At 42.8% G+C, this 27948-nt stretch overlaps 1 protein-coding gene across 1 annotated transcript; it reads right to left on the bottom strand.

The window, feature by feature from the left end:
* Positions 1 to 631: 631 nt before the first annotated feature.
* Positions 632 to 27446, bottom strand: LOC309854284 (ectonucleotide pyrophosphatase/phosphodiesterase family member 7-like; the record flags this gene model as incomplete). Its single annotated transcript, XM_082713180.1, has 5 exons — positions 632 to 759; positions 2120 to 2357; positions 4441 to 5067; positions 12627 to 12772; positions 27197 to 27446. The coding sequence occupies 5 exons, from the start codon at positions 27444 to 27446 to the stop codon at positions 632 to 634; spliced, it is 1389 nt and encodes a 462-aa protein (XP_082569306.1).
* Between the last annotated feature and the right edge of the window lie 502 nt (positions 27447 to 27948).

Genomic DNA, 27948 nt, shown 5'->3' with positions numbered 1-27948 from the left:
AGATATAATTAAAATGAGGTCATCCTGGCTATAGAGGGCCCTAAATATCATGACTGGTGTCCATATAAGAGAAGAGAACACCATGTAAAGACAGACACAGGGAGAAGATAGCCATGTGGTGATGGAAGCAGAGACAGGAATGATGCATCTCTAAACCGAGGAATACCAAGGATTGCCAGCAACCACCAAAAGCTAGAAGAGGCAAGGAAGGATTCTCCCCTATATGTTTTAGAGGGAGCCTGGCCCTGCTGACACCTTGATTTTGGCCGTTTACCCTCCAGGTCTATGAGATAGTATCTGTTGTTTTAAGCCAGCTAGTTTGGGGTAATTTGTTATGGCAGCCGCGGAAAACTAATACAACTGGTATGTAATTTGGGAGGCCCAGTACAAAATGAAAATGCAGGGTCCTTGTTAAAAAAATCAAGAATTCTGAAATGGTGACAGTAGATTATTAAACCAGATTGGGGGCTCTTCCGAGCCTTGGGCTTTGAGTGATTGCTTAGGTCGCAAATCATAAACCTGGCCTTGTTGCTGGATTCTCAAAGTGCTGGATCCTCTTTGGCTTGCAGGAAGTGGTTGAAGTGGATTATTACAATGTGCCCTGATTAACCACAGGAAACCCAAAGAACACTCACTTCTTTTTCCGATGAATAGCGGTGTATGTCACGCTAGCAACAAACAGAACTGCAAGAACTCCTGTGACAATCGCAAGACCAAGCACTGCCTTTTGAAGAGCCAATGTCTTCTGTGTCTCCGCTCCTGATAAAATATCAGATGGTTTTTAATTGTCTGATTATTAAGAGGCTTTTCTGGCTGCTCCTGGATCCGTGGGAAGTTTTCCATCCAGGCTCTGGTGAATATTAACTATGGAAATGAAATGTACATTTAACCCAAGAAAGTGCTCACTGTAAAGAAACCTTGTAGGGCAAGTCGTTGAAAGCCGATTTACTAAACGACCTATTCACCAAATGACCCATTTTCCTAATGACCACTTTGCCAAGTGACCAATTTGCTAAAAGCCAATTTGCTGAGAATCATCAGTTGGTGGGACATTTTGCTTATCAATAACTGACAATAGCCAAAGACCTTACCGCAGGCTCCCAGTGGGCTATGAGACAGCGGCAGGGGCCAAATAGTTCTAGCAACACTCTAAAACTTAAAAAATCCTAACTAATTTGGTGAATTGACATTCATTTAATTAGATTCCTACAAAATGGCTGCTTCCTGGAAGTTCACAAGAAGATCATGGACAGTGGCTTAGAGTGAAAAGGGTGTCCTATGTACTCTGTTCTAATTGAGCAAAGTTATTTTAATTATAATAAATCACTGATGGGGCACCTGGGTGGCTCAGTGGGTTAAAGCCTCTGCCTTTGGCTCAGGTCATGATCCCAGGGTCCTGGGATTGGGCCCCGCATGGGGCTCTCTGCTCAGTGGGGAGACTGTTTCCTCCTCTCTCTCTGCCTGCCTCTTCGCCTACTTGTGATCTCTTCAAATAAATAAATAAAATCTTTAAAAAAAAGAAAGAAAAATCACTGAGCCGTGCCTAAGTTTCTTTCCGCAGAAGAAAAGCTGGCCAGTGTTTGCAAATAACTGAATTCTCAGAGATGATTCCATTCTTCCTTTATATCGTTCACATTTAAGATTTTGAAGTCTTAAGAATTAGCAACCTTATTTACAGGAACCACCTCCTTCCCCCTTTTTTCAGCAGTGAGTGGAATGGTAAGGCTTCATTCTTCCCCTTTGAGCAGCTTTCTTTCAGGCACCAGCAAGGACTGAGTTGTTGAATGAAGGTTGCTTTTCTGTATCTAGAAGGGGAGTCAGAGTACAGACTGCATGCGATTTCTGAGGACAAGGATTATTGCTTGACATTTTCTATACAGAGGCTTCCTTTTGCCCCAAAGGCACTATGTGAAATGCCACCAACATGTGGAGGGATTCCCTACTTCCTCCTCTATCTGTTTAGAGCTGCAGCTGTCTTGCCCTGGGGGCACCGAAGCTATCCGGGAAACAGGATTATTCTGCTTGATTCTGCCACTAAACCCCACCCCCGCAACCTTTTGATTCTTTTCTCAGGACAGAGCACGCTATCAATTTTCTGTTGGTTGTTTTTGTATCTCACCTGACTGCTGGTCATATGAGTCCACAAGCATTTCCTGGGTGATGGCCAGGGAGCCATTGTGGGGTTCAGGGGTAACCCCCAGAAGCTTACACATGAGTGGGTAGATGTGGATGCTGTCAAAAGGCTCAGCTATGTGATTCTTCTTGAAATCTGGCCCAAAAGCTCTGAATATGGTCTTCATGTCCATGTGGACATTATCAAAGCCATGATCTCCCTTGTTGAAATATATTATAAGTCGCTGAAAAATAATAACAAAAAAACTATTTTAGATTCCAGTCCCCTGAAAGAAAACTATCCTTATGTCATGCATGTCAGATCCATGAGATCTTTGAAAATTTAAATGACAAGGAAGCACACTGCTCTGCAGTGCCAAAGAGGAAGGAATGAAAGATCTTTAAGAAAGAGAATAAAGAAAGCATAGCCATTAGACACAGCAAGAAGATAATACTGACAATAATAATAATAATAAGCTCAAATACAGTATCTCCGGTGATGGCCTCATGTGTTTTGCAAGCTCCTCAATCCTAAAGAGAGAAGAGGAACACCTACTTCACTGTGCACACCAAAGCAGGCAGGTGGATGGGGATCTGAGAAGTGTATTCAGTGAGAGGCACTGAGATTCCAAGAATTTTCTGCCTAACGGCCAGTTCGGAATGTTCTCTATTCCCTCAAAGCTGGTTGGTTCTGTTGGGAATGTGACTATTGCATTAAATCCCTTCACCTCACTCTCAGCTTGTTATGCCATGAACCAGGCTTACAAAGAGGCCAGTGACTGTAGAATCTCTTCTTGGCAAGACCTTAGCTTTGGGCACATATCGTCAGTGTTCTGGGCTGTGTGAGAGATTGCAAAATATCAATAAATTATTGCATTTTGTTGTGACTATTTCCACCAATATTAAACAATAACCTTATGAGTTTTCTCAAACCTGTTATACTCTGAATTTGTAGCAATATGGGAGTATACAGATTGCAGACATGATTATAATGTTTAACTCCTGTCCGTAGCCTAGGACAAGCATTCTCCAAGCTATACCTGGGATGGTCTTCTGTCATGTGATGTTTAAATATCACCTAAACTTTGTTCTGCCATGAATTATTAGTTGGTAGTTTACAAACACCAGACCACCTCACTTATGTCTCACAATTAGCCTTGATTTTGGTATTTTCTTCTTTAGATTTGCTTATTTTTCATAACAGCTTTGTTGAGATATGATTTGTATACCATATGTACAATTTGAAGATTTTAAAATTTTTCTCTGAGGTGTGGAACTGTCACCACAATCAATTTTGGAACACTCATCACCCCAAAAAGAAACCCTGTATCCTTCAGCAGTCACTCCTCATTTTCTCCTGACATCAACTCCCTATTCTAGACAACCACAAATTTGTGATCTCTCTCTATATATTTGCCTATTCTAAACATTTCATTTAAATAGAATCATACAGTATGTCGTCCTTTGAATCTAATTTCTTTCCGTCATCATAGTATTCTCACAATTGATTCAAGTTATAACATGTATCAGTACTTTGTTCCTTTTTTTTTTCTTTTAAGATTTTATTTATTTATTTGACAGACAGAGATCACAAGTAGGCAGAGAAGTAGGCAGAGAGGCAGGCAGAGAAAGAGAGGAGGAAGCAGGCTCCCCACAGAGCAGAGAGCCTGATGTGGGGCTCGATCCCAGGACCCTGGGATCATGACCTGAGCCAAAGGCAGAGGCTTTAACCCACTGAGCCACCCAGGCACCCCCTACTTTGTTCCTTTTAATGGCAACATAATATTCCATCGTATGGATATATCATATTTCATTTATCTACTTATCAACTGATGGGCAATTGGGTTGTTTTCACTTCTTGGTCATTTTGAATCATGCTGCTATGAGCATTTGTGTATAATTTTGTGAACAGGGTTGCTTATTATTTTCATTATTAGTTTTGATATGTGCAAAGGGGAACCAGCAGGTGGGTTTTTTGGTGGATCTACTTTTAATCCCAAATCACTTCTCTCTAGCTTTGGTTTATTCTCATTAAAATGGGGGAGATAAGAATATCTTTAGGGGCTGGGAAAACAAAAATGAAATAATTAATGTTAAAATTTTAGTACAGCCCTGAACAGGGCCTTGGTCAGGGAGGGATATTGTCATTATTATTACATAGTGGTAACATGGAACAGGGTTGGTTGGGTGGGATGTGGGGTTGGGGATGGGGAACACTTAGGAAACAGTGGATTACAACTTATATTTTCATTTTTTTTCAGACCTGTTCCTCTCTAGAGGCTGTCTCCAAGACCTAAGATGACTTTATTCATTTTAGAATCAACTCACCCCATTGATGTTATAACCAGAGTCAGCATACATCACGATTGGCAGGACCCGCTGGTGTTTAGCAAAATGGAAGCGTTCTGGGAATTCCTCCTTCTTGTACACATTGAGATGAGGGTGTGCATTCTTCAGCGCTTGGTAAACGGCTTCCTCTTGCCCTGGTTTGGGCAGGAGCATCCCAAAGCCACCATAATCCACAATGTCAAATTTGACTAAATCCCTGAACTTAATGTAGTTGGTCAAGAGGATCTCAGTGACGTTGGGCTCCTTTTTCACTGTGGTCATGCCGTGGTCTGATGTGATGATGACATTGAGGTTCTTGGTCAAGCTGTGCCTCTCAATGGCTTCCACTAGGTACCCGATGGTTCTGTCGATTTGCTGAATAATCACCCTTCTGTTCTCTGTCTCAGGCCCGAATTTGTGTCCCACATTATCTGGCTCTCCATAGTACAGAGTTACAAAGTCAAAATCTTCCTTAGTGAACCAATTCATGACAATGTCAATGTTCTCCCTCCACTCTGTCTCATTGCTGTCTGGGTGAGTGTAAGACTCTACCAGGGACCGCTGGACAGCCTCTCCTTTGTACTTCGCACCTCCTCCAGGATAGTGGAATGATGCTGTCTTCCTCCCCTGCAAGGATAAGAAGAAAATTCTATCAGGACTGTTTCTCATATCTTTTTCATAACAAGTGAAGCCTGGCTTGTTGATGTTCCTGCCCTAGTCCAGAGACATAGAGAACATGGGAGCCTTGGAATCAGATGGCGTTGGACTTCATTCCTGGCTTTACCAGGGTCTCATCAAATCTATAACACCATTGCAAGACATGCTATTATTTTATGTGCTACTAAAAAAAAAGTGCTGCCAGTGAAACCATGATACTCCACTGATTGTAAGATGCACTCCAGCTTCAGAGACGGCAAAATGAAAAGAAGTTCCTTGGAATGGAGGAAAAATGGTACATTCTGTTTTCGTGATGGTGAGTGAATTCTTTAATCTCTTATATTTCGTGTTTCCACATGTAAAATGCCAAAAAGTTGATGTTATTTTTGTGAGGATTAAGTCAGCTAACTTTAAGATAAAGTGGTAGAGGTTGTGTTTTGGCATGTGGTAGGCATTCTTTTCTTTGCTTCCAGGTATAGCAAACCACCACAAAGCCCTCCCCGATGTGTGTAGTGAACACTTAATATGTTTGCCAGCCCAGCACCCACTCCCCCTCCAATGGTTCAGAGAACCCTGACTTCCCCTAGAGACTCTGCCCTTGCTTCATGGCTGATTTGGGATGTGTTATTTCCACATCAGGCTCCAGAGGTGGGATTTGGTTGTGGCCTGGCCAATCAGAGGACACTACTTCCACTGGCCACAGCAGTTGGGTCAGCCTTGGGCCTATGTCCCAGTCAGAGCCAAAGAGATTTGATCTTGTGACTTCTGAGGAGGAGGAATAAGGGCTAGAGGAAAGCTTTGGACCACAAATCAGGTTGTTTTAACAACACACACGATTTCAAAGTAATGAAAATATTCTTAAGTGATCCCCCAAGCAGAAAGGTGGCTGTTGACAAAGTTTGGTAAAACTGTTAGGAAAAAAAAGAATTTTATGTTTGCTCACCAATGAATTAACAATGAGATGGGCACATCTCACTAAGTCCTGTTGTTGTAAAGCAGCTCATTGATCAGGACATGGCACATAGTAGGGGCTCAGTGGATTTTGGTTTAATGAATGAATGTCCTACTTATCTGGGGAGCAAGTACTTTCCTTTGTCTCAGTAAAACTATTAGCTTGAAGGCTGTACTGTGACACTTCCTCTACCACCCAATATTTGGATGTTCTGAAAAACACAAAAGTTCATTGATTTTAGTAGAACTAAGGGTGATGTCACTATATTGATTTGGTATGGAGCATAAATGACCAGGAAGATTTTTGGGATAATGGCACCTGGGTTGTGGCTATTTGGTTGACAAATGAGCAGAAAATTATATCCACGAGTAATGACAAAACTTACAATGTACTGTTTGAGAGAGAGAAGCAGGAAAGCAATTTGGAAGTTGTGAGGGATGCTGTTGGTTTTCTACCCAGATCCCCTTTTTGGGCCAGTGCACTCACATTCACTTCAGCTGTTCCATGTTCTGGAAAATTACCTTCAGCTAAGTGGCCAAATCTTGCTTTACTTGGTAAGGTGTTCCATACTGCTTCTTCACTCCAGGTGCCTATGGCCAGTGATTGACTGATAGGAGGACCAAAGACCAGCTTCCTTGCGTCAGGATGGGATAGCATGGGGGTGTAATTTAATGCTCCAGAGCTCTGTGGGATTAGGCTGAAGCTGATCTCTAACTGCAACCACAGCTCCCTTCTCTTCTTTCAAATCCTATCCTGTCAGTTTCCCTCACTCCCATCTCCTGAAACTCTCCCTTAGTGCCTTATATTCACCAAATCCCTGCCTCAGGCTCTGCATTTAGGAAGCTTGAAATAAGATAGAAAATTTTTAAAAAGAATTTTATTTATTTATTAGAGAGAGAGTGTGAGCACAAGGAAGCAGTGGGGGCAGAGGAAGAGGAGGAAACCAACTTCCTGTTGAGCAGGGAGTCTGACGTGGACCTCAATCCCAGGACCCTGGGATCATAACGGAGCTGAAGGCAGACACTCAACCAATGGAGCCGCTGTACCCCAAGATAGAAGTTTTTTTTTTTTTTTTTTTAAAGATTTTATTTATTTATTTGACAGAGAAAAACATGGTGGGAGAGAAAACATAAGCAGGGGAAGTGGGGGAAGGATAACAAGGGTTCCCACTGAGCAGGGTGCCTGATGAGGGTGTTGATCCCAGGACCCTGGGATCATGACCTGGGCCAAAGGTAGCTGTTAAATGACTGAGCCATCTAGTTGCCCCAAGATAGAAGTTTTAATGCTAAATACTTTTCAAGGCTCCAGAAGCTCTGTTATCTACTGCTATAGGTGAAACATTGGGCCCTCTGGCCTCCAGCATTCATTTTCTATCATGTGATTTAATTTTATTTTCTTTAAAGTACTTTACCCAATCTGAAATGATCTTAATGTGTTTCTTGTTTACTGTCTATTTCCCTTCCTTAGAGTGTGAGTTCCATGAGATCAGGGGCCATGTTGATTTTATTGACCACTCTTTTTCTGGGACATAGAACAGGCCTGGCTCAGAGTAGGTGGTAATTGTTGGTTAAGTGGATTTTGAATGAATGCTGAATCACATCTCCTTTTGTGGGTGCAAAACCCATCCTATTCTCACTCCTGATTAACTTATGTAAAGAGCTACAGAAGCTCTTTCTTTTTGGGGTTCTAGCATCTTATTTGTAATCTCTTCAGGCAACACATTTTCATATTTGATAATAGAATTTCTATGGTTGCTTTAACTTGCAAATCCTCTAATATTTATTTATTGCATTTCTGATTGGCATTACTCATAATTCTCAGTTTTTAACGGTGGTACTTTGTTTAACTTAATATAAATTGACTTTGCTCTGAAGTATGGAATTGACTGGAAGGATAAAACTTTCAACATTTTGTAGAACATAATTTGACTGGCTATTTTATTATCTAGAATAAGCTGACATTGGCATTCTGAGGGACTTAGGCAGTTCTGCATATCCAGTTGACTTCTTGATGTTTGCATGTTAAATCTCAAAAGTTCCTAACTTGAAATTGTTTTCTTGTGCTGTGTTCTCAACACACACCTTCTTTTTATTTTTTAAAAGATTTTATTTATTTATTTGAGAGATAGAGAGAATGAGAGAGAGAGAGAGTATAAGAAAGGGGAGGGTCAGAGGGAGAAGCAGACTCCCTGCTGAGCAGGAAGCCCGATGTGGGACTCCATCCCGGGACTCCAGGATCATGACCTGAGCCAAAGGGAGTCGCTTAACCAACTGAGCCTCCCAGGCGCCCTCAACACACACCTTCTTTAAAGATATTTCAAGCTATAGTCTTAGGAAACTGTGATTTTTTTTTTCACTTTGCCCCCTAGGGATTTTAAGAGTTAAACTGTTACATGAAAGAAGCTCCAGAAAGAAATGTATGTTTGAGTGTGTACACACACACACACACACACACACACACGACTCTATTTATTTGGGACCCGGGATAATCAAAAGTGCTATTTTCAACAAATACTTCTGAGAAATAATCTGAGCATTTAATTGGATGCAAAAGAGTGGGTATTTACTATTCTACCCTTTAATTAGCATAATCAGTGTTTCCAGTAGCAATAGCAATTGGAAAATCACTGGTTTTATTAGGTTCATTATTCTCCCTTAGTGTAGTGTTGCATCAATGTGGCTATTACTCTTAAGTTGCTTTTTTAAAACAAGAGTTGGTACTTCCTATAGGCAATATCCTTTGATTTTGTACAGAGTCCACCAAACTCCTCAGAACTAATCATTAGAACAGAAGTTTCAGTTTGGTTTTGCGTTTTGTCTTGTCTCTTCCTTTAGGACAGAGTGGATAGTCACAAGGTACACATGTTTTAGGAAGGCCCCTGAACATTTCATCATGGTTGTGCTTTGGTGGAAAGTATGTATGGTTTTGGGGCGCCTGGGTGGCTCAGTGGGTTAAAGCCTCTGCTTTCAGCTCAGGTCATGATCCCAGGGTCCTGGGATGGAGCCTCACATCGGGCTCTCTGCTCAGCAGGGAGCCTGCTTCCTCCTCTCTCTCTGCCTCTCTGCCTACTTGTGATCTCTGTCTGTCAAGTAAATAAATAAAATCTTAAAAAAAAAAAAGAAAGTATGTATGGTTTAGGGAAAGGAGTTCCTCCTTCTAGGAAGTGATTGGGTAGAAAGACATGGACTCTATGTATGTGAAATTCAGAAGTCAAGGTTGATCTGAGTTGTTTTCATTGCTTTTCTGGGCTCTAGAGGAGTCACTGAACAGAAGGAGCCAGACAGCCCAGATTCTATTTTCTCCCCCTCCCACACCCTTTCACAGGTCAGATCATTATTCTTAGAACCTTTATGATGCATAATAAAGACATGGTTTGGGCTAATATTGGAATGAATTATCTTGTTATTAATGCTCTAGGCAGAAGCAGCTGGCACCATCCTGCTCACAGCTCTTCCAAGTTCGGAAGCTATTGTCTATGAGACTTGGTTTACAATGAAAATCATAGCTGCCTTCCCCACCTTCTCTCCAAATCCCCTCCTGGTTGTAGCCTACCATGGTCCTGATACAGACTTTTGGAAGCCATGGGGTTCTCACTCAGATTATCCCCCACAATTTCACTCCTTAATATGCTCTATAGCTCCTCCACAGAAAGGTAATACATGCTCCTAGGTTTTTATGGTTTTCCTGGGTCTTAAAGTCATGGCTGCCTGCCCTTCTCTGAGGATTAGGACTTCTTAACTTGGTGAACCACTTCAGCCATTAATTATATTCCGTTATCAGGCATATTCATTTAAAATCTGAGCTTGCTTTGAATGGACCCTCTCTGTTTATCCCCTGACCATTACTGAAGTCCTGCTGGAGTGTGGATATGTTCTTGGATGTGAATAATGGACTCAAAGGTGGCCAGGAATCCCATCTTTTAGGCATCATCCACAACGCATGTCAGTTCTTATGTATCTTGTTAGACTCTGGCAGCATTAATGTCATGGAAGGAAAACATTTTAGTCCTATTAAAGGTGGATGCATCAATCTCCACAAAGCCCACATGGAGAAGGATGGATTTTCCCAGTAATGGTTAGAGGTTAGGCCACTCCATTATAGTTCTGCCTGGTAATATAGATGGACCCCTGAATGACATTTAGGGCCATTTGGTATGCTGTTACTATGGGGCTGACCTAGGGCCACAGGTTTGCTCTGATTGCAGCAGCTTTCCTGCCAACTCCTCGGGGAGCTGGCCAGTGGCCCTGTCCCATTGCAGGAGATGTCAGTGGTAGAATGAGATATACCAGCTTGATTTTCATTTGCCAAACCCATGGCGTGTTGTCAATCGTCTGGCCCTGCACCAGATCCTGTTTTTGCACAACCACTTATGAATTCAGCAAAGAGGAAGAACACTCTGATTATGAATTGAGCAGAAGGAAACACGTCCTGAAAATAAATGGCAATGAGACAAGAACCATGAATAAGAAAAACTACAGGAAAGAATGCTACCAGAAACCTTGTGCCAATGAACAAATAGTGTAGCAAGAGACTAGAAAGGCCCTGGGTTTTGAACACTAAATTAATGAAGACCGCCCAGACCTCCCTAGGAGCAAGACAAATAGGTGATTCACTATAAAACCCATGGCTGAATGTTTCAGCCAAGGAAGTAATACTATGTTATAGTTAAGAGTTAAGAGTTGCTGAACTCTGAGTGAGTTAAAATCTTAGATTTGCCTCTTGCTAGCTTTGTAACTTTAGAAGTTACAAAAAAGTTTGCTCACCTGTTAAGTGGGCATAATCCTAATACCTACTTAAGAACTGTTACAAATTGGGTGCCTGGGTGGCTCAGTGGGTTAAGCCGCTGCCTTAGGCTCAGGTCATGATCTCAGGGTCCTGGGATCAAGTCCCGCATTGGGCTCTCTGCTCAGCAGGGAGCCTGCTTCCTCCTCTCTCTCTGCCTGCCTCTCTGCCTACTTGTGTTCTCTCTCTGTCAAATAAATAAATAAAGTCTTTAATAAAACTGTTATAAATTAATAAATGTAAAGCACTTAAATCAGTACTAGGCACATAGAAGGTGTTATTAGTGTTATTTTCTTGAGGGGGCAGAATTTATTTGCATGGTTTCTGCCTTAAAGTGAAAAAAATGTGACAGAAGAGAAAGGAATCTAGAGCATAACAGTTAAGGGGAAAATAAAGCTGAGATTGAGTCACTGACAACCTCCTCTGATTCATTTAGAGCTATGCTGTCCAGTACAGTAGTCCTTAACCACATGTGGTATTTAGATTTAAATTGAAATTAATAAAATTTAAATGCAATTAAAAATTTGGTTCCTCAGTCTCACTAGTCACATTTCAAGGGCTCAATAACCACGTGTGGCTAGTGGCTTCCATGTTCGACCATGCACAGTTGAACATGTCTATCATCAAAGAAAGTTCCATTGGATAGTTCTGGCTAGAGCTGTAGTGACCAGCTGAAGTGCTAAAATGATTCAGCCTCCTTTAATGACTAATAGTTTTTGAACATTTAGTTTTCAGCATGTTACATGCATTATCTCAGTTAACCTTCGTAATGGGCTTAAGAAGCAGGGACTCTGACAATCTTCATTTTATGGGTGGGGCAAATCAAGCACAGGGAGGAGGGTTTTGCCCAAGGACAGGCAGCTGGAGAAAGGTGGAGCTGGCCAGATCCTTCTCCAGGAGTCCAAGTCCACAGCCTGCCTTCTGAGAGGCAACAGCACCACCTTGCAGCAGGACACACTCTGTATGCTGGAGCACAGAGATGGAGCTCCAGTGCAAGGGGATCTTTGGAGCAAAGTGGTGTCTTGGGGAGAGAGATTCTATTCTGAAGCGATGACTGTGGAAGCTGTTTAAGAAAATACAAAGCTGGGGGCGCCTGGGTGGCTCAGTCATTAAGTGTCTGCCTTCGGCTCAGGTCATGATTCCAGGATCCTGCTTGGCAATCAGGCTCCCTGCTTGGCAGAAGGCCTGCTTCTCCCTCTGCCTGCTGCTCCCCCTACTTGTGTGTGTGCTCTCTCTCTCTCTTTCTCACTATCAAACAAATAAATAAAATATTAAAAAAAAAAGAAAATACAAAGCTGACAGCAGTTTTGGGGCAAGGACTTTTATAAACATGTAGCTCTGATTTCTGCCTTTTTGAAGCAATAGTAAATGGCCACTGGAATCCTTTCAAGTGAATGTTCTCAGAGCTTTTCATGGTCTAAAGATTCATTAAATGGTCAGCTTCATTCTTAAGGGCTTTTATGCTTAAGTCTGAGGCAAGAGTATAAACAGATATTTATGAAAGGGCTGCTGAGTTCAGATCCTATGGTGAGCCTTGGAGGTACAATCATGATTCAGCCAGACTCTGCCCTCATAGAGACTCATCCATTGATAATGGTTAAATGCATATTTCATTTAATGCTTACATAAAATCTATTAAATAAGCACATCATCATTATTCCCATTACGCATTTAGGGAAACATGTTTAGAGAAGTTAAGTCACTTTCTCAAGGTCACAGCTTCCAACCCTCATCCCACATGCTTAGGAATGAGAGGCAATATCCCTGGAAACCAACCTAGGGTTTCTGATAGTACCTGTCTCTGGGCTGTGATCCAGAGGGGGAGAACACCATTGTCCCACCACTCAGTCTTGTTCTGTGTAGTTTTGAAGGAGTACTTCCATTGTGTCTCTGTATTAAACATCATGTTGTGAATGACTCCGTGATCTTCAATCCAGCGACCTTGGGAATGAAAGAGGGAAGGTACTGATAAGTACTGTGAATGGATGCTGCTAGGGCTATCAAAGTGATCTTAAGACCTCTCTCAATACCCTTCTGGTCGGCCTACTTCTGGGGGATTTTTGCTCGGGGTGGCTACCCTGGGGCTTCTGACTTGGTTTTCTGGAGGTGCAAATGTTGGTAGGCATAAAGGAAGGGCTAATTGTATCTCACAACTGCCAGACTGGATCTGTTCCTGGAATAGACCTCAGAGTCCTGGAGGAAGCTGGGATTGGCTGTGGAACCTGATATGGAAGGGAAGGCAGGGCAAGGGGAGGCCAGGTTACTTGGGTTGTTCTGTGTCTAGAAGGTAAGAGCCTAGAATTTGGATATTTCCTGTGGGATGATTTTCCTTATCTTCTGCTTGTGATGATCTGATTCAATATTGAATATCCAGTGGACCTAATTCTTGGCAAACATCCCAGGGTTTACCCTAGGACTCCCATACTGTTTGAGGAAAACAACGGAATCAGGAAGGATTTCTAGACATAAATGGCTATAGACTTACTTCTCTCTACTTAGGGAAAGCAGATGCTGGAGAATGTGATTAAGCTAGATTATTCTTGAAAGCATAAGAATTGAACCAATATAGAAAAAAACCCGTGGTCTTAAATTGTACCAGGGAAAAGAGGAGTGTGTGTTGGGGGACACTCTAAAGAGTGAACCAAAAGATCCAAGGGGACAGCCGAGTACACTTCCTTACCTGCTGGGACAGAATCCTCTGGGTGACCCTGCTGATTATAATAAGATAGTGACGATTTCTCCTATTTCCAAGTTAAATCAATGCCTGACATACTGTGACCAGAACTTGATGGTCACGGGAACCAAGAAGGGAAAGCTCTCCACTAGCTCAGACTCATTGCCAGGCTGATGGTGGGTAAAATCCCGCTAGGATGGCCAAGGCTTTCAGGTGGGAAGAAGCAAAAACAGTTGTTGCTTTAGTGTTTCTGTCTTATAGGTAGATCATGCTTAGGGGCACTGAAAATAAGTTGTGCTGCTGTCAGGGATAGGGCTTTGGGGTCAAGATTCCTGGTCAGGGATCAAACTGGATGGTCAGCAGGGGAAGACCATGGACTTAGAGCCCAAGAGAGCTGGGTGCCAACCGCAGTTTGGCTTTTGAACATAAGTGTGAACTTAAATAAGCCCCTAACCTGCCTGGCCTTGGTTGCCTGAATAATAGCAGGTAGTGTTTGTGTGATGAAAGTATGGTACATATTTACTGTCATGTCATAAAAACCAACGCATTTCCTAAATTTATAGGGGGATTAACTCATCTCATGCTCCCAACAACTCTGTGAGGTGGCTACTATTATAGCCCCTCTTTTAGAGATTTCCCCCTTTAAGGAAATAGGCACAGAGTTTGCTCAAGATCATGTAGCAGAACTGGCCTTTGAACCCAGGAGGCTTGGTTATAGCCCATGCTTTTTTTTTTTTTTTTAATAGGTGAAATTCATATAGCATAAAATTCTCCATTAACATTTTATTTTATTTATTTATTTAAAGATTTGATTTATTTATTTCACAGACAGAGATCATAAGTAGGCAGAGAGAGAGAGAGGAGGAAGAAGGCTCCCTGCAGAGCAGAGAGCCCGATGCAGGGCTCGATCCCAAGTCCCAGGGATCATGACCTGAGCCGAAGGCAGAGGCTTTAACCCACTGAGCCACCCAGACACCCCTCCATTAACATTTTAAAGTATACAATTCAGTAGCATTTAGTATAGTCACAATGTTGTGCAATAATCACCTCTTTCTAGTTCCAGGGCATGTTCATCACCCCAAAAGGAGACTGTACTCAAGCAGTCACTCCCCCATCTCCTACTAGCCTCTAATCTTCTTTCTGTCTCTATAGTTTTACCTGTTCTGGACATCTCATAGAAATGAGATCTCACAATATGTGACCTTTTGTGTCTGGTTTCTTTTACTTAGCTTTATGTTTTCCAGGTTCATCCATGTTGTAGCATATTTCCTTGTTATAGTGTGGGAGCTTTCTCATGGCTGATCCATGCCATATCATAGTAGGTGAAATGGAAGCACAGAGACAGTTCACCCAGGGGTAGCTTGCTTTTGCCTTGGTTTTTTTTTTTTTTTTTTGCCTGCAAATCCTGGATTCTGTTCTTTGTGACTCTTCCTGGCTAGTAAAGAACAAATCACTGGAATTTACAAACATCGGGCACTTCATCTATTCTAGTATTTATCCATGGTATTTTATACCACCAACATTAGAATCAACTGAACTGCTTGTTAAAAAACACAAATTCCTGGGGAGCCTGAGTGGCTCAGTTGGTTAGGTATCTGCCTTCGGCTCAGGTCATGATCTCAGAGTCCTAAGATTGAGCCCTAAGTCGAGTGGGACTCCTTGCTCAGCAGGGAGTCTGCTTCTCCCTCTGCCCTTCCCCTCTGTCCATGCCTGCGCTCGCTCTCCCTCTCCCTCTCTCTCTCAAAAAACAAAACAAAACAAAACAAAAAGCAACCAAACAAACCCTCACAAATTCCCTGGTCTCCACTCTAGCCCTTGCTGAATTCACACTTCTTGACTGAGGTCTGGGAGCCTACATTTCATAAGCTCTCCAGGTGGTTCTAGTGCCCCCTGACATACCCCACTGACATGTTAGAACCATTGTTTTAGGAACTGTTAGTCATTCACACATACATGTGGGTTAGTTCTAGCAGACTGCCCATTACTCCAAAATCTGGGTTGACAGTAGTTCACCTGAGGGACCAAAGTGGGGAGAGGCAGCTGTCAAAGCCTGGAGTACTCCAGTATCTTGGGGAAGCAAAGCCACTGGGAGGATTTGGAGGAAGGATTGGAGGAAGCAGAGGATGCCATGGACACAGAAACTCCCCCCTCCTGGACCTTAATGATTCTGGCTTCCAGGTTCTGGGATCCAGATGTCAGTTATAATATCAGTCAAGTAGACTAGCTTGGGAACCAATCACAGAACCATTTTCCACTCAAAGAGATGTTACCCAGGTTTCAAATACCTAACCTAAAATGAGTTCAGGGAGCATGACTCTTCTATTCTGTGGCATGGTTAGTCCCAGTAATTGTGCAAAGAAAACTGTCTCCATAGTGTTTGGTTTATTTTCACCCTGACACTTAAAGGCATGTTCTACATCCAGCCAGCAGCTGGGACCACTAATGACCCAGCAGAAATTTCCACTGCCCCTTTGGTTCCATCTTCCTGTTGCTCTAGGCTGTTTATCCTGGTTAAGGACCACTTCTAGAATGTGGGTAGAATAAGACAGAAGAGGGGAAAAGCTAAGAAATGAACAGCTGCAGGGAGTGGCAATCAGTTTTACTATAACTGCATTTTCAACTCTGAAGACAATCAGTTACCAGGCTGGAAAGCTGTGTGAAGGCAACACTGTTGACCATGCCTGGGGTTCCAGTAGCTGCAAAGGAACTGATGACAAAGGGTCAGATGACATAGCCCTTACTACAGTACAGTGCTACAGAAGGGGCACTGCTCTCAGAGACGGGACATCCGGGTTTGGTTTTGGCTCTTGTAAGCACTTGCTTTCTCCCTGGGACTTAGTTTTCTCCCTGTAAAATGAGAGAGTTAATGATTTCCAAGGTCCTTTCCGGCTTTATCCATTCTGAGAGTCTGTCATCCATGTCATTTCAATGTCTGTGATGTGGAAGTTAAAAAGGAAGTAGGATAAGCTCTCCTAGAGAACGTGATTCCTGCTGCTTGCTAATTATGCTTTAATCAGGGTACAATACCTACTCCCACACCATGCCATTTATGGCGAAGTGTGGGTAAATTCACCCAACTGAGCCTCTCAGGTGTGGGAACCAACCCAGCTAGATTTGACTCCCTTTTCTTGATTCTCAGAGACTGACATTTATTTATTTCCCAAATACTTGCAGGGTGAATTTAGGAAACCATCAAGTCTAGTGTTGGATCCAAATCCTCTTTCTCAAACGTTTGAGCCAGGTATTATCCTTGATGTCCCAGGGCATTTACAGCCTAGGGGAGAGAGAGTTAAAAAAAGAGAGAGCATGTTCTGGAGTACCTGCAATGCTAGCAGGCACCTTCTCGTAGGATTCCCCTTCTTGTAGGCGTTGCTGAGAGGCAGGTCTAGGCACCGTATTTGTACCATGTGGCATCTCCTCCCCACATTCAGTTGGTTGGTAAGAAACCCAGTTCTCTCTCTCAAGACTTAAACCAAGAGATGAAATGACTAGTCATCTGGTGGTGGGCTCTGAGAAGCCTACCATGATGGGCCATGAGCAGAAAGAGAAAGCTGGTGGTGAGCAAGTGAAACAGAGAAAGGAGAGTTCCTGGGGCTGACTGGAAGGACACTGGACTAATGAGAGCCAGAAACATAAGGTCTGGTTTCTCTAACTCCATAACTCTAACTCCATTTGCCATCGTCTCTCGTTTGGTTCCTTTGCTTGACTTTGTCTGGTAGAGCCTTACAGGGCAGACCTTTCCCTTGAGCTAATGTGAAAGGATTTCTATGTTTTATGGCTGTTATTCCCTGACATAACTGGTGAGGAGTGCTCCAATGCTGAATAAAGTGCGGTGAGAACACAGAAAAGAGGGGATCAGGGAAGGCTTCACAGAGGAGGTGACATTGGAGCCTCATAGAAGGCAAGTGCAAATGTAGTCCAACCTTGAACAACATGGGCTTGAATTGTGTGGGTGCACTTATACAACAGATTGTTTTTGATAAATACACTACAGTACTGTTAGTGTATTTTCTCTTACTTATGATTTTCTTAATAACATTTTCTTTCATCTAGCTTACTTTATTGTAAGAATATAGAATATAATATATAAAATATGTATTAATTGTCCATATTATCAGTAAGGCTTCTGGTCAATGGTAGGCTATCAGTAGTTAAATTTTGGGGAGTCAAAAGTTATACATGGATTCGACTGTGTTACCACCACTAACCCCCATATTGTTCAAATGTCACTTGTATCTGCCATGATTTTTAACTATTAAAACTAAGCAGTTTCCTGCTTGGGTAGAAGTAGATAGAGGTTGTTTTATAATTACCTGCCCCAGTTGTATCCATTGTCAGTTATGCCGCTGAAAGGATTATGTAGCCTGAGATTGCTTAGTGCGTTTTTGTTAATGACCTAAACTTCTCTCGTGATAAGCACTTGGAAATAAGTGAACAATATTGTCCAGTTATGTTGTTGTGGACAAATGACCAGTTTGGCCATTGTTAGATGGTTTGAGAGAGAGTTCCAAAGTTTGAACTAAAAATAGGGTTTGGCATCTACCCAGTAAGACTGCTGAAGTTCTTTCCTTTTTTGATTATGATGAAAAAAAAATGGCTGAGATGGTGCATGACTTGCTTTTTCTTATCATCTCAGTCCTGCTCTAGAACTTGCAAAGTTTTTGGTTTTTGCCACTGTTCTGGGCTATTCCTTGGCTTGTGATAGATGAAAACCACTCCTTTTATTCCCTTATCCTAAGGTCAGACTGACCTGACTTAGACTGTAGACCTAGATTAGACCTGTCTAGATGCAAACCTTCATGGTCATTCAGATCATATGAGAAATGGGTGCCTGTGCAACTGATGTGGGCTGTCAGGGAGTGTCATTGGAATTGGGCACACATGGCACTCATGCCATTCCATCCTGCTTATACTTTCCACTTAGCATCCATTTCATTTCCTCTTGAATTTCAGATGATTGCCTACAAATATGTTTTTTTCTATTAGTTTACAAGCTTCCTAAGAGTAAGGTTATGGCTCATTTATTCTGGAATCTCCATGGCACAAAGCATAGGGATTTACCCTTATTAGACATTCAACAAATATTTGTTGAATTTAACTGAGCAAACTTCCTCTTACCTCTGCCCCAGTTCAGGTATGATCTGAGCAAGTAGGAGATAGAACCTGATTTAGTCTGAAGTCATTTTTGGGAAAAAAGATATTTTAGTGGGATTAAAAGAAACCATGCCATAACTTAATAACTTAATAAGGGTGTTCCTCCCCCTCTCTTCTAAACATTTGCTCTGTTCCTAATTTTCAGATGTAACAGTGTATATTTATAGGTTGTCCACTTGGGTGTAGATATACTTTAATGCATCTATTTATTTAACAATAATTTGAGGAATTGCTATGTGTTATTCACTAATTCCTTTAAATTAATCTACTGTATAAACTATAAGCATATCTTCATTTTCCTTCTGATTTGTGGTTCATTAATTTCACATTCCCAAAACCAAAGAAGAAAACAGCTTGTTAACCAGCTAGTATGAAATCAGTGAGGAAGAGCAGTTGCCAAATCAAGTCAACCAACCACCTTAAATCAACCCAGTGTTTCATTCTTGAGCTGACAAGCCCATTGAGAACCACAGCCAAGACATGAATGGGAAACAGCCCCCACTGATGCTCAAAACCACACTTACTCAAGTTTACACACCCAGAGTGCCACCCATTGATAATCCACTGGACCCATAAAAAAAGTACTTGAAATGAGGACAGGTAAGCCAATCAAAATTTAAAACCTTATCAATTCCTGCTATAGAATTGGCTTGTCTCCAACACTAGCACTCATGATGGCAGCCCTTTTTTGGACAGAGAATATTAAACCCTAGCTTGCCCATTTTACGAAAAGGCTCTTGCTCATGTGTAAGTGCAAATAAAAAATGCTGTTGTTGCTTCTTTTTGACATTGCTTTTTAATTATGGCTATCCATAAATCATTTTATCCTTGAATAAGGCTTGAGAATGGCCCTAAGGCAGAGGCATGATTCTGTAGGAACTAGGCCAACAGAGAGTGGGCTTTCATACTCTCCACCTCTTCCTTTAATCTGCTGTCAAAAACAGAAATTTTATCTCTTTGAGTAGCTGGAATCAGCGGGCAGTGCTTAAGTTCCACCTGGGAACTCTTTTAACACACAGTTCTACCCTTGTCCTGCCTTACTAACCACTGTCATGGAAATGGAATCTGTCCTCTGCATTTTTTTCCTCACTTCATTTTCTCCTCTGACCACTATAGTGAGTTGAATTGATACCCCCCCAAATTATATGTCCATATTCTTATTCCCAGAATGTTGCTTTATTTGGAAACTAGGTCTTTATGGATGTAGTTAAGGATCTTGACATGAAGAGATCATCCCGAAAATCATAACATGAAGAGATTATGCATGTTGGATCTAAACCCCTTTATAAGACGCAGAAGAGGAGAGGACACAGAGAGAAAAGGAGGAAGCAGTGTGACCATGGAGGCAGATACTGGAATGGTGCGGCCACAAATCAGGGAATGCTGGCAGCTACCAGAGCCCGGAGAGGCAAGGAAAGATTCTCCCCTAGAACTTGTGGAGGAAGCATGGCCCACTGATACCTTGATTTTGGCCTTCTAGCCTCTAGGCTTTCTGTTGTTTTAAGCCACCCAGATTATTGTACTTTGTTACAGCAGCAACAGGAAACTAATACAACCATGCTGTCAGTTTCAAGCGTTTCCAACTTCTCTTACTCAAGGCCTTGGGATTTGGAGCAGTCACGATTTTTGTCTCAGTTGCTGTGGTGTTTGGGCTGACACTTTCTCCTTTGTAATCCATAGTCCTGAGACATCTACATCTACATTCTACATGTTGGAAATTAGCATCATGACAAGTTAGGAAATAATCCTAGTTTTCCAGCCTTCCTTTTTTTTCAATTATTTTCATGACTTCCATTTTTCCCTTCTTGTGGAAATGACTGATGTTGGAAGCACATCTTTTCTGTCTCCATCTGTGAGTTTCTTTGCTTTGTTCATCTGTGTTTTGGGGGGAACTGTTTTGGGACTTAGAGGAATTTTTCAATGGAGAGTTATTTCTGGGGAAGCAGGATGGGAGCTGATGAAGGTCTATAGCATCTTCTAACTAGGTTTCCAACAACATCTACTGGGCTTGTATTGTTACCAGCGGCAGGAATTTAATTTCCTTTACCTATCTCTTTTACCTCTTTCAAACTCTGTGTTTTTTACTGGTTAGAGTCACATGGGTGACCTTTGGCTCTCTGATTATGTGATTTGTATATTATACATCTAGTCCAAGTTTTCTCAACTAGGGGGTGATTTTGCCCCCCTAAGGAACATGTGGCTATGTCTGGAGACACTTGGTTGTCACAACCACGGAAGGGATGCTGCTGGCATCTAGTGAACAGAGGCCAAGAATGCTGCTAAACACGCTATAAAGCATAGGACAGCCGCCATAAGACAAAGAATGATTTGGCCCAAAATGTCAGTGGTGAGACATTGAGAACCTGACCCTAGTCTTAAAGATCATCTAAGTACATTTGGCCGTGCTTCCTTTGCTCCTGTTTCAGGTGGAAGGAGAGTCATGGATTCATGATGGGTTTTAACATCTGTGAGGAATCTTTACCTCTTACAAATTGGTTTTGGGATAGAATGTAAGCAACTTATCATTTGTGTAAATTGTGCCTTGTGCACCTCCAGGGGATACTACCCACGTAGCATTCATGAAAATAACTTCCCTAGAATGGTGCTGTACACAGTCTATAGAGTTACAAAATGATGGCTCTAGTTTTGGGGTTGCCCTGGAGGGGTTCTGGAATTAGGAGAGACTTAATTTCTGCCTGGTAGGGAAAATGATCCTATCAACAAGTACCCTTTCAAGGAAGGAGAAAATGTTGAGCAGAGAGGACCTCACTTTTATTATTCTCAACCACCCTCCAATTACCAGAGTCCCCTTTTCACCTCTGATCTATATCTATTTGACTAGATTTAAGATTGTCAAATTATAATATCACAGCTTACATTTTCCATAGCCTTTGTCTGAATCATGGTGGTGATAGCTTCTTACTGTCAGTAGGTTCCTTGGGGGAGAAAAATATATGCTGCTGCCATAAGACTTCCTATCCACCCACCACTTGCTTGGCGGGATTTCCTTAGTTTCAGCAGCATAAGTTATTCTCCCTGGTCCTCAATCACTTTGCAATAAAAACTGAGATTGCAGAAATGTTCACTGTCATTACCAGTGATGGAGCAGTAAGTACAGGCTTCTGGAGAGGGAGAAGGAATCTGGTGATTTAAACTAGCAGAATGAGCCGCTAACCCTCAGAGAATGGCTTTTCATTTTGGTGAGATCTGAAGGGAATTGGGACAGTTCGGAGAGAGTAGGGGGGGACGTGCTGGGAGGTGGCTGTTGCACTTGTGGTTACTGAAACCACAGGGAGCCCATGCCCTATGAGCCACCCCACAGGTGAAGGTGTGATTTGTTGGGACTGAGTACTGGACTGCTGGACTGCACACCCTCATCAAAAGCCCCATCAGGCTGAGGAAACTGAGGGATAATACATGGGTGTTGTTCTAAGCCGTTACGTTTGTGGTAACTGGTTCTGCAACCATAGAAAACTAATACGTCATTCTATTTCAAGAAACTTCCAGGAGCTGTGGCCAAGCCTGTGTGTGTGTGTGTGTGTGTGTGTGTGTGTGTGTGTGTGTGTGTGTTGGGGGTGGGGGTGATGAAGCCAGGTGGGAAAGGTGGGAAGAAGAAAACATCTTATCTTATCTTATAATGACTCATTTCGTGGGGGAGGGAGCGAAGTTGATTAACACGCAGGCCTGCCCAGTGCCCAGTGTTGGGGAACCGGAGGGAAAATGTTTCCCCCAGAGCCAGGGCTTGCTTTGCTCTTGGGAACTTGGTTCTAGATAGGTGCCCCACTTCCACCTCTTGCAGGTGGTGCTGCAAGGGCTGATAGTTGGAGGAAAAATGCACATTCTTTGTAAGGATGTAGATTGTCCCACATGGAGAGCTGATAAGGTAGGACATTTCAGAAATCCTCCCTCCCTCAGTTTTTTGCTGAGGACTTTGTCCTCTCTGCTTAAAGGAGAGGATGCCATGGAAGAAGCATGGACTGTGGGTATTTCTCCTAAGCTCTGTCCCATAGAGGAGCTGGGGTGCAGAAAAAGTTTTTGGGGGGACACAGCTGAGTGAGAACACATTTGCCTGTCAGATTCCCTGAACTGTCATAGAAAGGAAACAAAAAGGCAGAAGGATCCACAAGAAATGGCTCTTCATCTTTCTCCCTGGCAGAGCCACAGAGAAAAGGAAACACCACCCCTGCCCCCCGCAAAAGATCCATGGGATCTGTTGGATCTGGGAACATAGGGGACATGAGCCTGTGTCGTGGGCCAAGCCCTGTTAAGTGGCAAGACCTTGGAAACACTTAAGTGTAGTTGGCCACTGTACCAGCTTACAGTCTTAAAGGGGATGCTCAAACAATAATTGTTGAATGAAGGAATGAATATGTTGGAAACCCTTTAAAAAAAAACTCTCCAGGAAGACTTTCTTTACCAGTATCAGGGAAAACTGATGAGGGCCATGTGACCTTGGCTGTGGGGTGGGGGCTGAGATATCCATACACCTGACAGCGCCCAGCCATGAGGAGGTCCGGCTGCCAGATGAAGGCAGCAGACGCTGTAGGAGGCCCAGAGTTCTGATGCTGGGCAGCTAAGTCAGTTGTCTTAGGGAGGCTTGCTCATGGGTCCTTGTGCCTGGGACGTGGCTTTTCCTGGCCTTGATCCTTGCCTGAGACCACCTGGCCCTTGCCCCTTGATCTCTGTCTAGGAAGCTTAGAGGAGTGGCCACATGGCTTCTCGGACCTGAGTCTGTGTTGGAGCTGTGTGTAGTATTGCAGCTGAGAAGTGAAGCAGTGTGACAGGTTCCTCCTCATCACCTCTCTTTCCTGTTAAACTGCCTGGAGGTGTTCGTAAGAATACCAATTAATTAGTTGTTGAGCTAAGAGAGTCCCCTTTATCGTATTTTGTGTCAGGCCTATACCACGGAATCTGATGAGGTCTTTGGGTGCTGCAAGCATGAATTTTATCCATTATTTTTTCTATTATGGATGATTCTTTCCCATACTGGAGTCATACAAAGGTCTGCTTGAGCCCAGCTCATGAAGACAAATGCTGGGAATTTTACTGGGCCCGGGGTGGCCTCTTGTTTCATTAACAACATACTCAAGATATATACTTGTTTTCCTGAAAGCTATGAGGATGGGCAATATTCAGAGGGGTTTGGAATGATTACATAAATAGAATCAAAGACACTGGTGGGTCATAGTCATGCTGGAGGGCAGGGATTGAGAAATCAGTGTCTGTAACCATCCAGAGGTTGGTAAGAATCTTACCTCTGTCCCAGAAAAGATTTGTATGTCTTTGAATCCAGATATCTCACCTGTAAAGAGTGTAACTGTCCTGACTTCAAATCACAATTATAGGAATTGAAAGATTTGATGATGATGGTACCTGCTTAGCATTTTCATAAGCCAGGTATTAGGTTCTACCATTCAAGGCAGGGGTTTCCGGCTGGAGGCCAGTTTGCTCCCTGAGGAGACATTGGGCGATGTCTGGAGACATTTTTGGTTGTCACATTGGAAAGAGGGGGTGCTCCTGGCATCTATCTAGGGGGTTTACAGGCCAGGGATGAGCTTGCTATTCCACAGTGCACATGATACTCCCCCTACCCCACAAGAGAAAAATCTGGTCCCAAATGTCAATAGTGCTGCGGTTGGAAAACCTTTTCTAAAGTTGAAGCAGAGTGAATGTTCACCTGCTCAATAAATGGCAAGTCTGCTTATAAATAGAGGGTTCAAAAGAGCATGTTCTTTCCACAGTGGGCAAATTAAAAAGGTGGTTTGGTGTATAGCATTTTGTTATTTATAGGTAATATATTTCACATGGTCCAAGATCTAAAAAGTACACAGGGGTTACAGTTCAAAGTCTCCCACCCCCTGCCCTTCCTGGAGGAACCAGTATATCCAGTTTCTTGTTTATTTATCCAGAGGTTCTATACATCTATAAGTAATTGTATGCACATATGTGTACATTTATATTATATGAACACATATAAACACACACATTCTTTGCCTCCTGCTTTTGTCACTTAATCCATTTTGGAGATAGCTTCCTATCAGGGCATAAAGAACTACCTCATTTTCCCTTTTAAAGGTAACAGATTTTGCCATTCCATGGATGTCTGGTATTTTATTTAGCCATTCGCTTATGGGTGGCTAGTTAGCTTGTTTTCTATTTTTGCTGTGGTTACGAATGCCAATGCAATGAATAACTTCGTATGTACACTGTACATCGTTTTCTACCCAGCAGATACATATATCTGTAGGATAAAGTCCTACAAGTGAAATTGCCAAATAAGAAAATTTGTATGTTCCTGATTGTATTGGTTGTTGCCAAATTACCCTGCATTGCAACTGTACCCATTTCTATTCCCCACTGGCAATGAGTGTAGGAGAGGAGTTAGAGTGATTTTATAATTTTTAAAATTTGCTCCTACTGTTTATATCGTCTTATTGAAAACCTTCTGGGAATAAATAAAAGGTGGGCATGCCTTATAATATTTTGTGCCCATCATATTCTCAGTGTTCAGGGACCCAGAATCTGCCCATGGGAGATCTTTTAAGTATTATAAAGTTAATGCCACTGGGAAGTAGCACTCACTTTCTCCAGAAAAGGGCTATTTAGTTCCTGTTTCCTGGCACTAATAGTTCCCAAATGACTTGCCTCTCAAAGAGTTTACATATAGGAAAATCTCTCTCAGCAAATATCCCTCTGAGTGGTTGTTCAGCTTTATTTTTTAAGTTTCTGATTCAAGGGCCCCTTTGAGAGTCTGATGGAAGTGATAAAACCCTCTTCTGAAAAACATACCAGCAGTTTTGTCTCATTTCAGAGGCTCCTGGAGATGCCATGGACCCCAAGGGAGTGGTTCTCTGGGTAGGGGTGAGGCTCACCCTGCCAGGCACCATTCCCTACCTCATGAGAGGTAGTATCCATGTGGATCCCAGGCTCATAGCTAGGCAGAACTTAGTTCTGGGTGGCTAGGGACACACTTGTTCCAGACCTGGCTTCCCTCTTGCCCACTTCTTGGCCAAGTGACTGATGAGTTTTTCAGCCTGAGCTTTAGTTTTCTCATCTGTGGAATGGGGACAACACTTGCTTTGCAGTACTTTTGTACTGGAGATGTAGAAGCCAAAGCACCTAGCACATGCCCAGCTTCAGGCCCATGTTGGAGGAACAGAAACAATTCTTATTCTTCAGTGAAATCCATTGCATTTTGGCAACTGGGATTCTGGAATGACCACAATCCTTCCTCTCACAGAGACCTTGAACATACCCTTCCCTCAGCCTGGAATACTTTTCCTTTCTCTTTGTCTCCTGAGGTCTCTTTCAGTTCTCAGTTCAACTGTTCCTTCTCAGCCTTTCCTACCTCCAATTTCAAGTCAGGTTCCCTTGCTGTCTTCTGAAGAAACTCTCCTCTTCCTTCTCAATGCCTCTCCTAGTTGCAGTGAGATCTGTTAGTGTATCTTCTTGTCTAATGTCTATCTCCCCCATTTGGACTACATGCTCCGGGTGATCTGTGAAGACTGGTGAGGGCAGAGGCCCTGAGGCAGTTGGGGGCTGGGTGGAGACATAAGCAAATTATCTTTGTGATCTGGAGAGAACCGAGTGAAGGGAAGAGAGATGAGAGCGGCCAAAGGAGAATGGGTCAGGGGCCAGGTCATGGGACTTTCTGGGCCACAGAAGATAATTTTGAATTCTCTTCAAAGATAATATTGATGGGGCACATGGGTGGCTCAGTTGGCTGTGTCTACCTTTAGCTCAGGTCATGATCCTGGGGTCCTAAGATCAAGTCCCATGTCAGGCTCCCTGCTGAGTGGGGAGTCTGTTTCTCCCTTTCTCTCTGCCCCTCCACCCCACGCATGCTTTCCCTCTCTCTCTCAAATAAAGAAATACAATCTTTAAAAACAAAAACAAAGGGATGCCTGGGTGGCTCAGTGGGTTGAAGCCTCTGCCTTCAGCTCAGGTCATGATCCCAGGGTCCTGGGATGGAGCCCTACGACATGCTCTCTGCTCAGCGGGGAGACTGCTTCCCCCTCTCTCTGTCTGTGCCTGCCTCTCTGCCGACTTGTGATCTCTGTCTGTCAAATAAATAAATAGATAAATCTTTAAAAAAAAAAAAAACCCCAAACCAACCAAACAAAAAAATCCCGAGAAAAGGCCCATAGTATTGCTCCACCTCTTCAATAATAAGCCAGGGAGCCATCTAATCTCATCTAGTTCTCTAAAGTTTAATTTTTTATTATTTTTATAAAGTTTTTTTAATGATTTAGTTTTGGGAAAGAACATTAGCCAACGTGGATGGAGGGTGGGTGGGCCTGGGGAGCAGGGAATGGGAGCTGGAGAGGCTGCAGCTATAGTCTTGATTCTCTCTGCAGGCTGGTGCCCTGTAGCCAGCAGGGTTTTAGAAACCATAATATTCTAAGCTAGTGCTTCTTCCAGTTGCATGAATTGCCTCACTCTCCCAAGGGCTGACTGAAATTGGGCTCTGTTTCAGGGAATGACAGATACGGGGGCTTCCACCAGCATTGGTGGACTGGCTACAGATTGAAACTTACCAGAGATGGTGGTGAAATGGGATGGGGAGGTCATGGTCACAAAGGGTGGCGTGAGGTACTTGGCCTTCACGCCCTCCTGGGCCAGACGGTCCATATTGGGGGTGTCCACATCCTGGTCATAGTTCCAGCGGAAGCCATCGAAGGAGATCAGCAGCAGCTTGTTGAAGTTCTTCCTCCCGGGGACAGGGTGGCAGCTGGCCCAGACCAGCAGGACAGACAGCAGCAGTGTGAGGACCCCAAGCCCTGTCATGCCGCAAGCACCACACATCACAGAGTTCATGGGCATGCTCCCATTTTCTCCCTTTTTTATCTGTGGTTGAACAAAGTCCAAATTGATAATTGTGCCTGAGCTCTGTTGTGGATTAAAACACCTGGAGTGTAACAAGATGTCATATTTTATGTGATGAAAAGTTCTGGAAATGGATGGTGGTGACGGCTGCACAACATTGTGAATGCATTTAATGACCCTGAACTGTACACTGTAAAATGGTAAAAATGGTAAATTTTATGTTGTGCATATTTCACCATGGTAATAGAAATCAAACCATGTGAAATACTTTGGACTTTGATGTCAATTCCACTATTGTGAAGATTTGGGGAAAAAGACTGGTGTTTTCCTTTGCTCAGTATATTCTGTTTTTGTGGGGAGAACAAATTATTGTTTTCATTTTGACTCTGAAAGCAGCCACCAGGGATTGAGGACCTAAGAGAGCCAGGAACTATATACACATTATCTATTCCATTTAATTAAA

Source organism: Mustela nivalis (genome assembly GCF_964662115.1).
Source record: "Mustela nivalis genome assembly, chromosome: 19".
NCBI lineage: Eukaryota > Metazoa > Chordata > Mammalia > Carnivora > Mustelidae > Mustela > Mustela nivalis.
The sequence above is the reverse complement of the archived record's forward strand: the minus strand, read 5'-3'. Positions and strand labels throughout refer to the sequence as shown.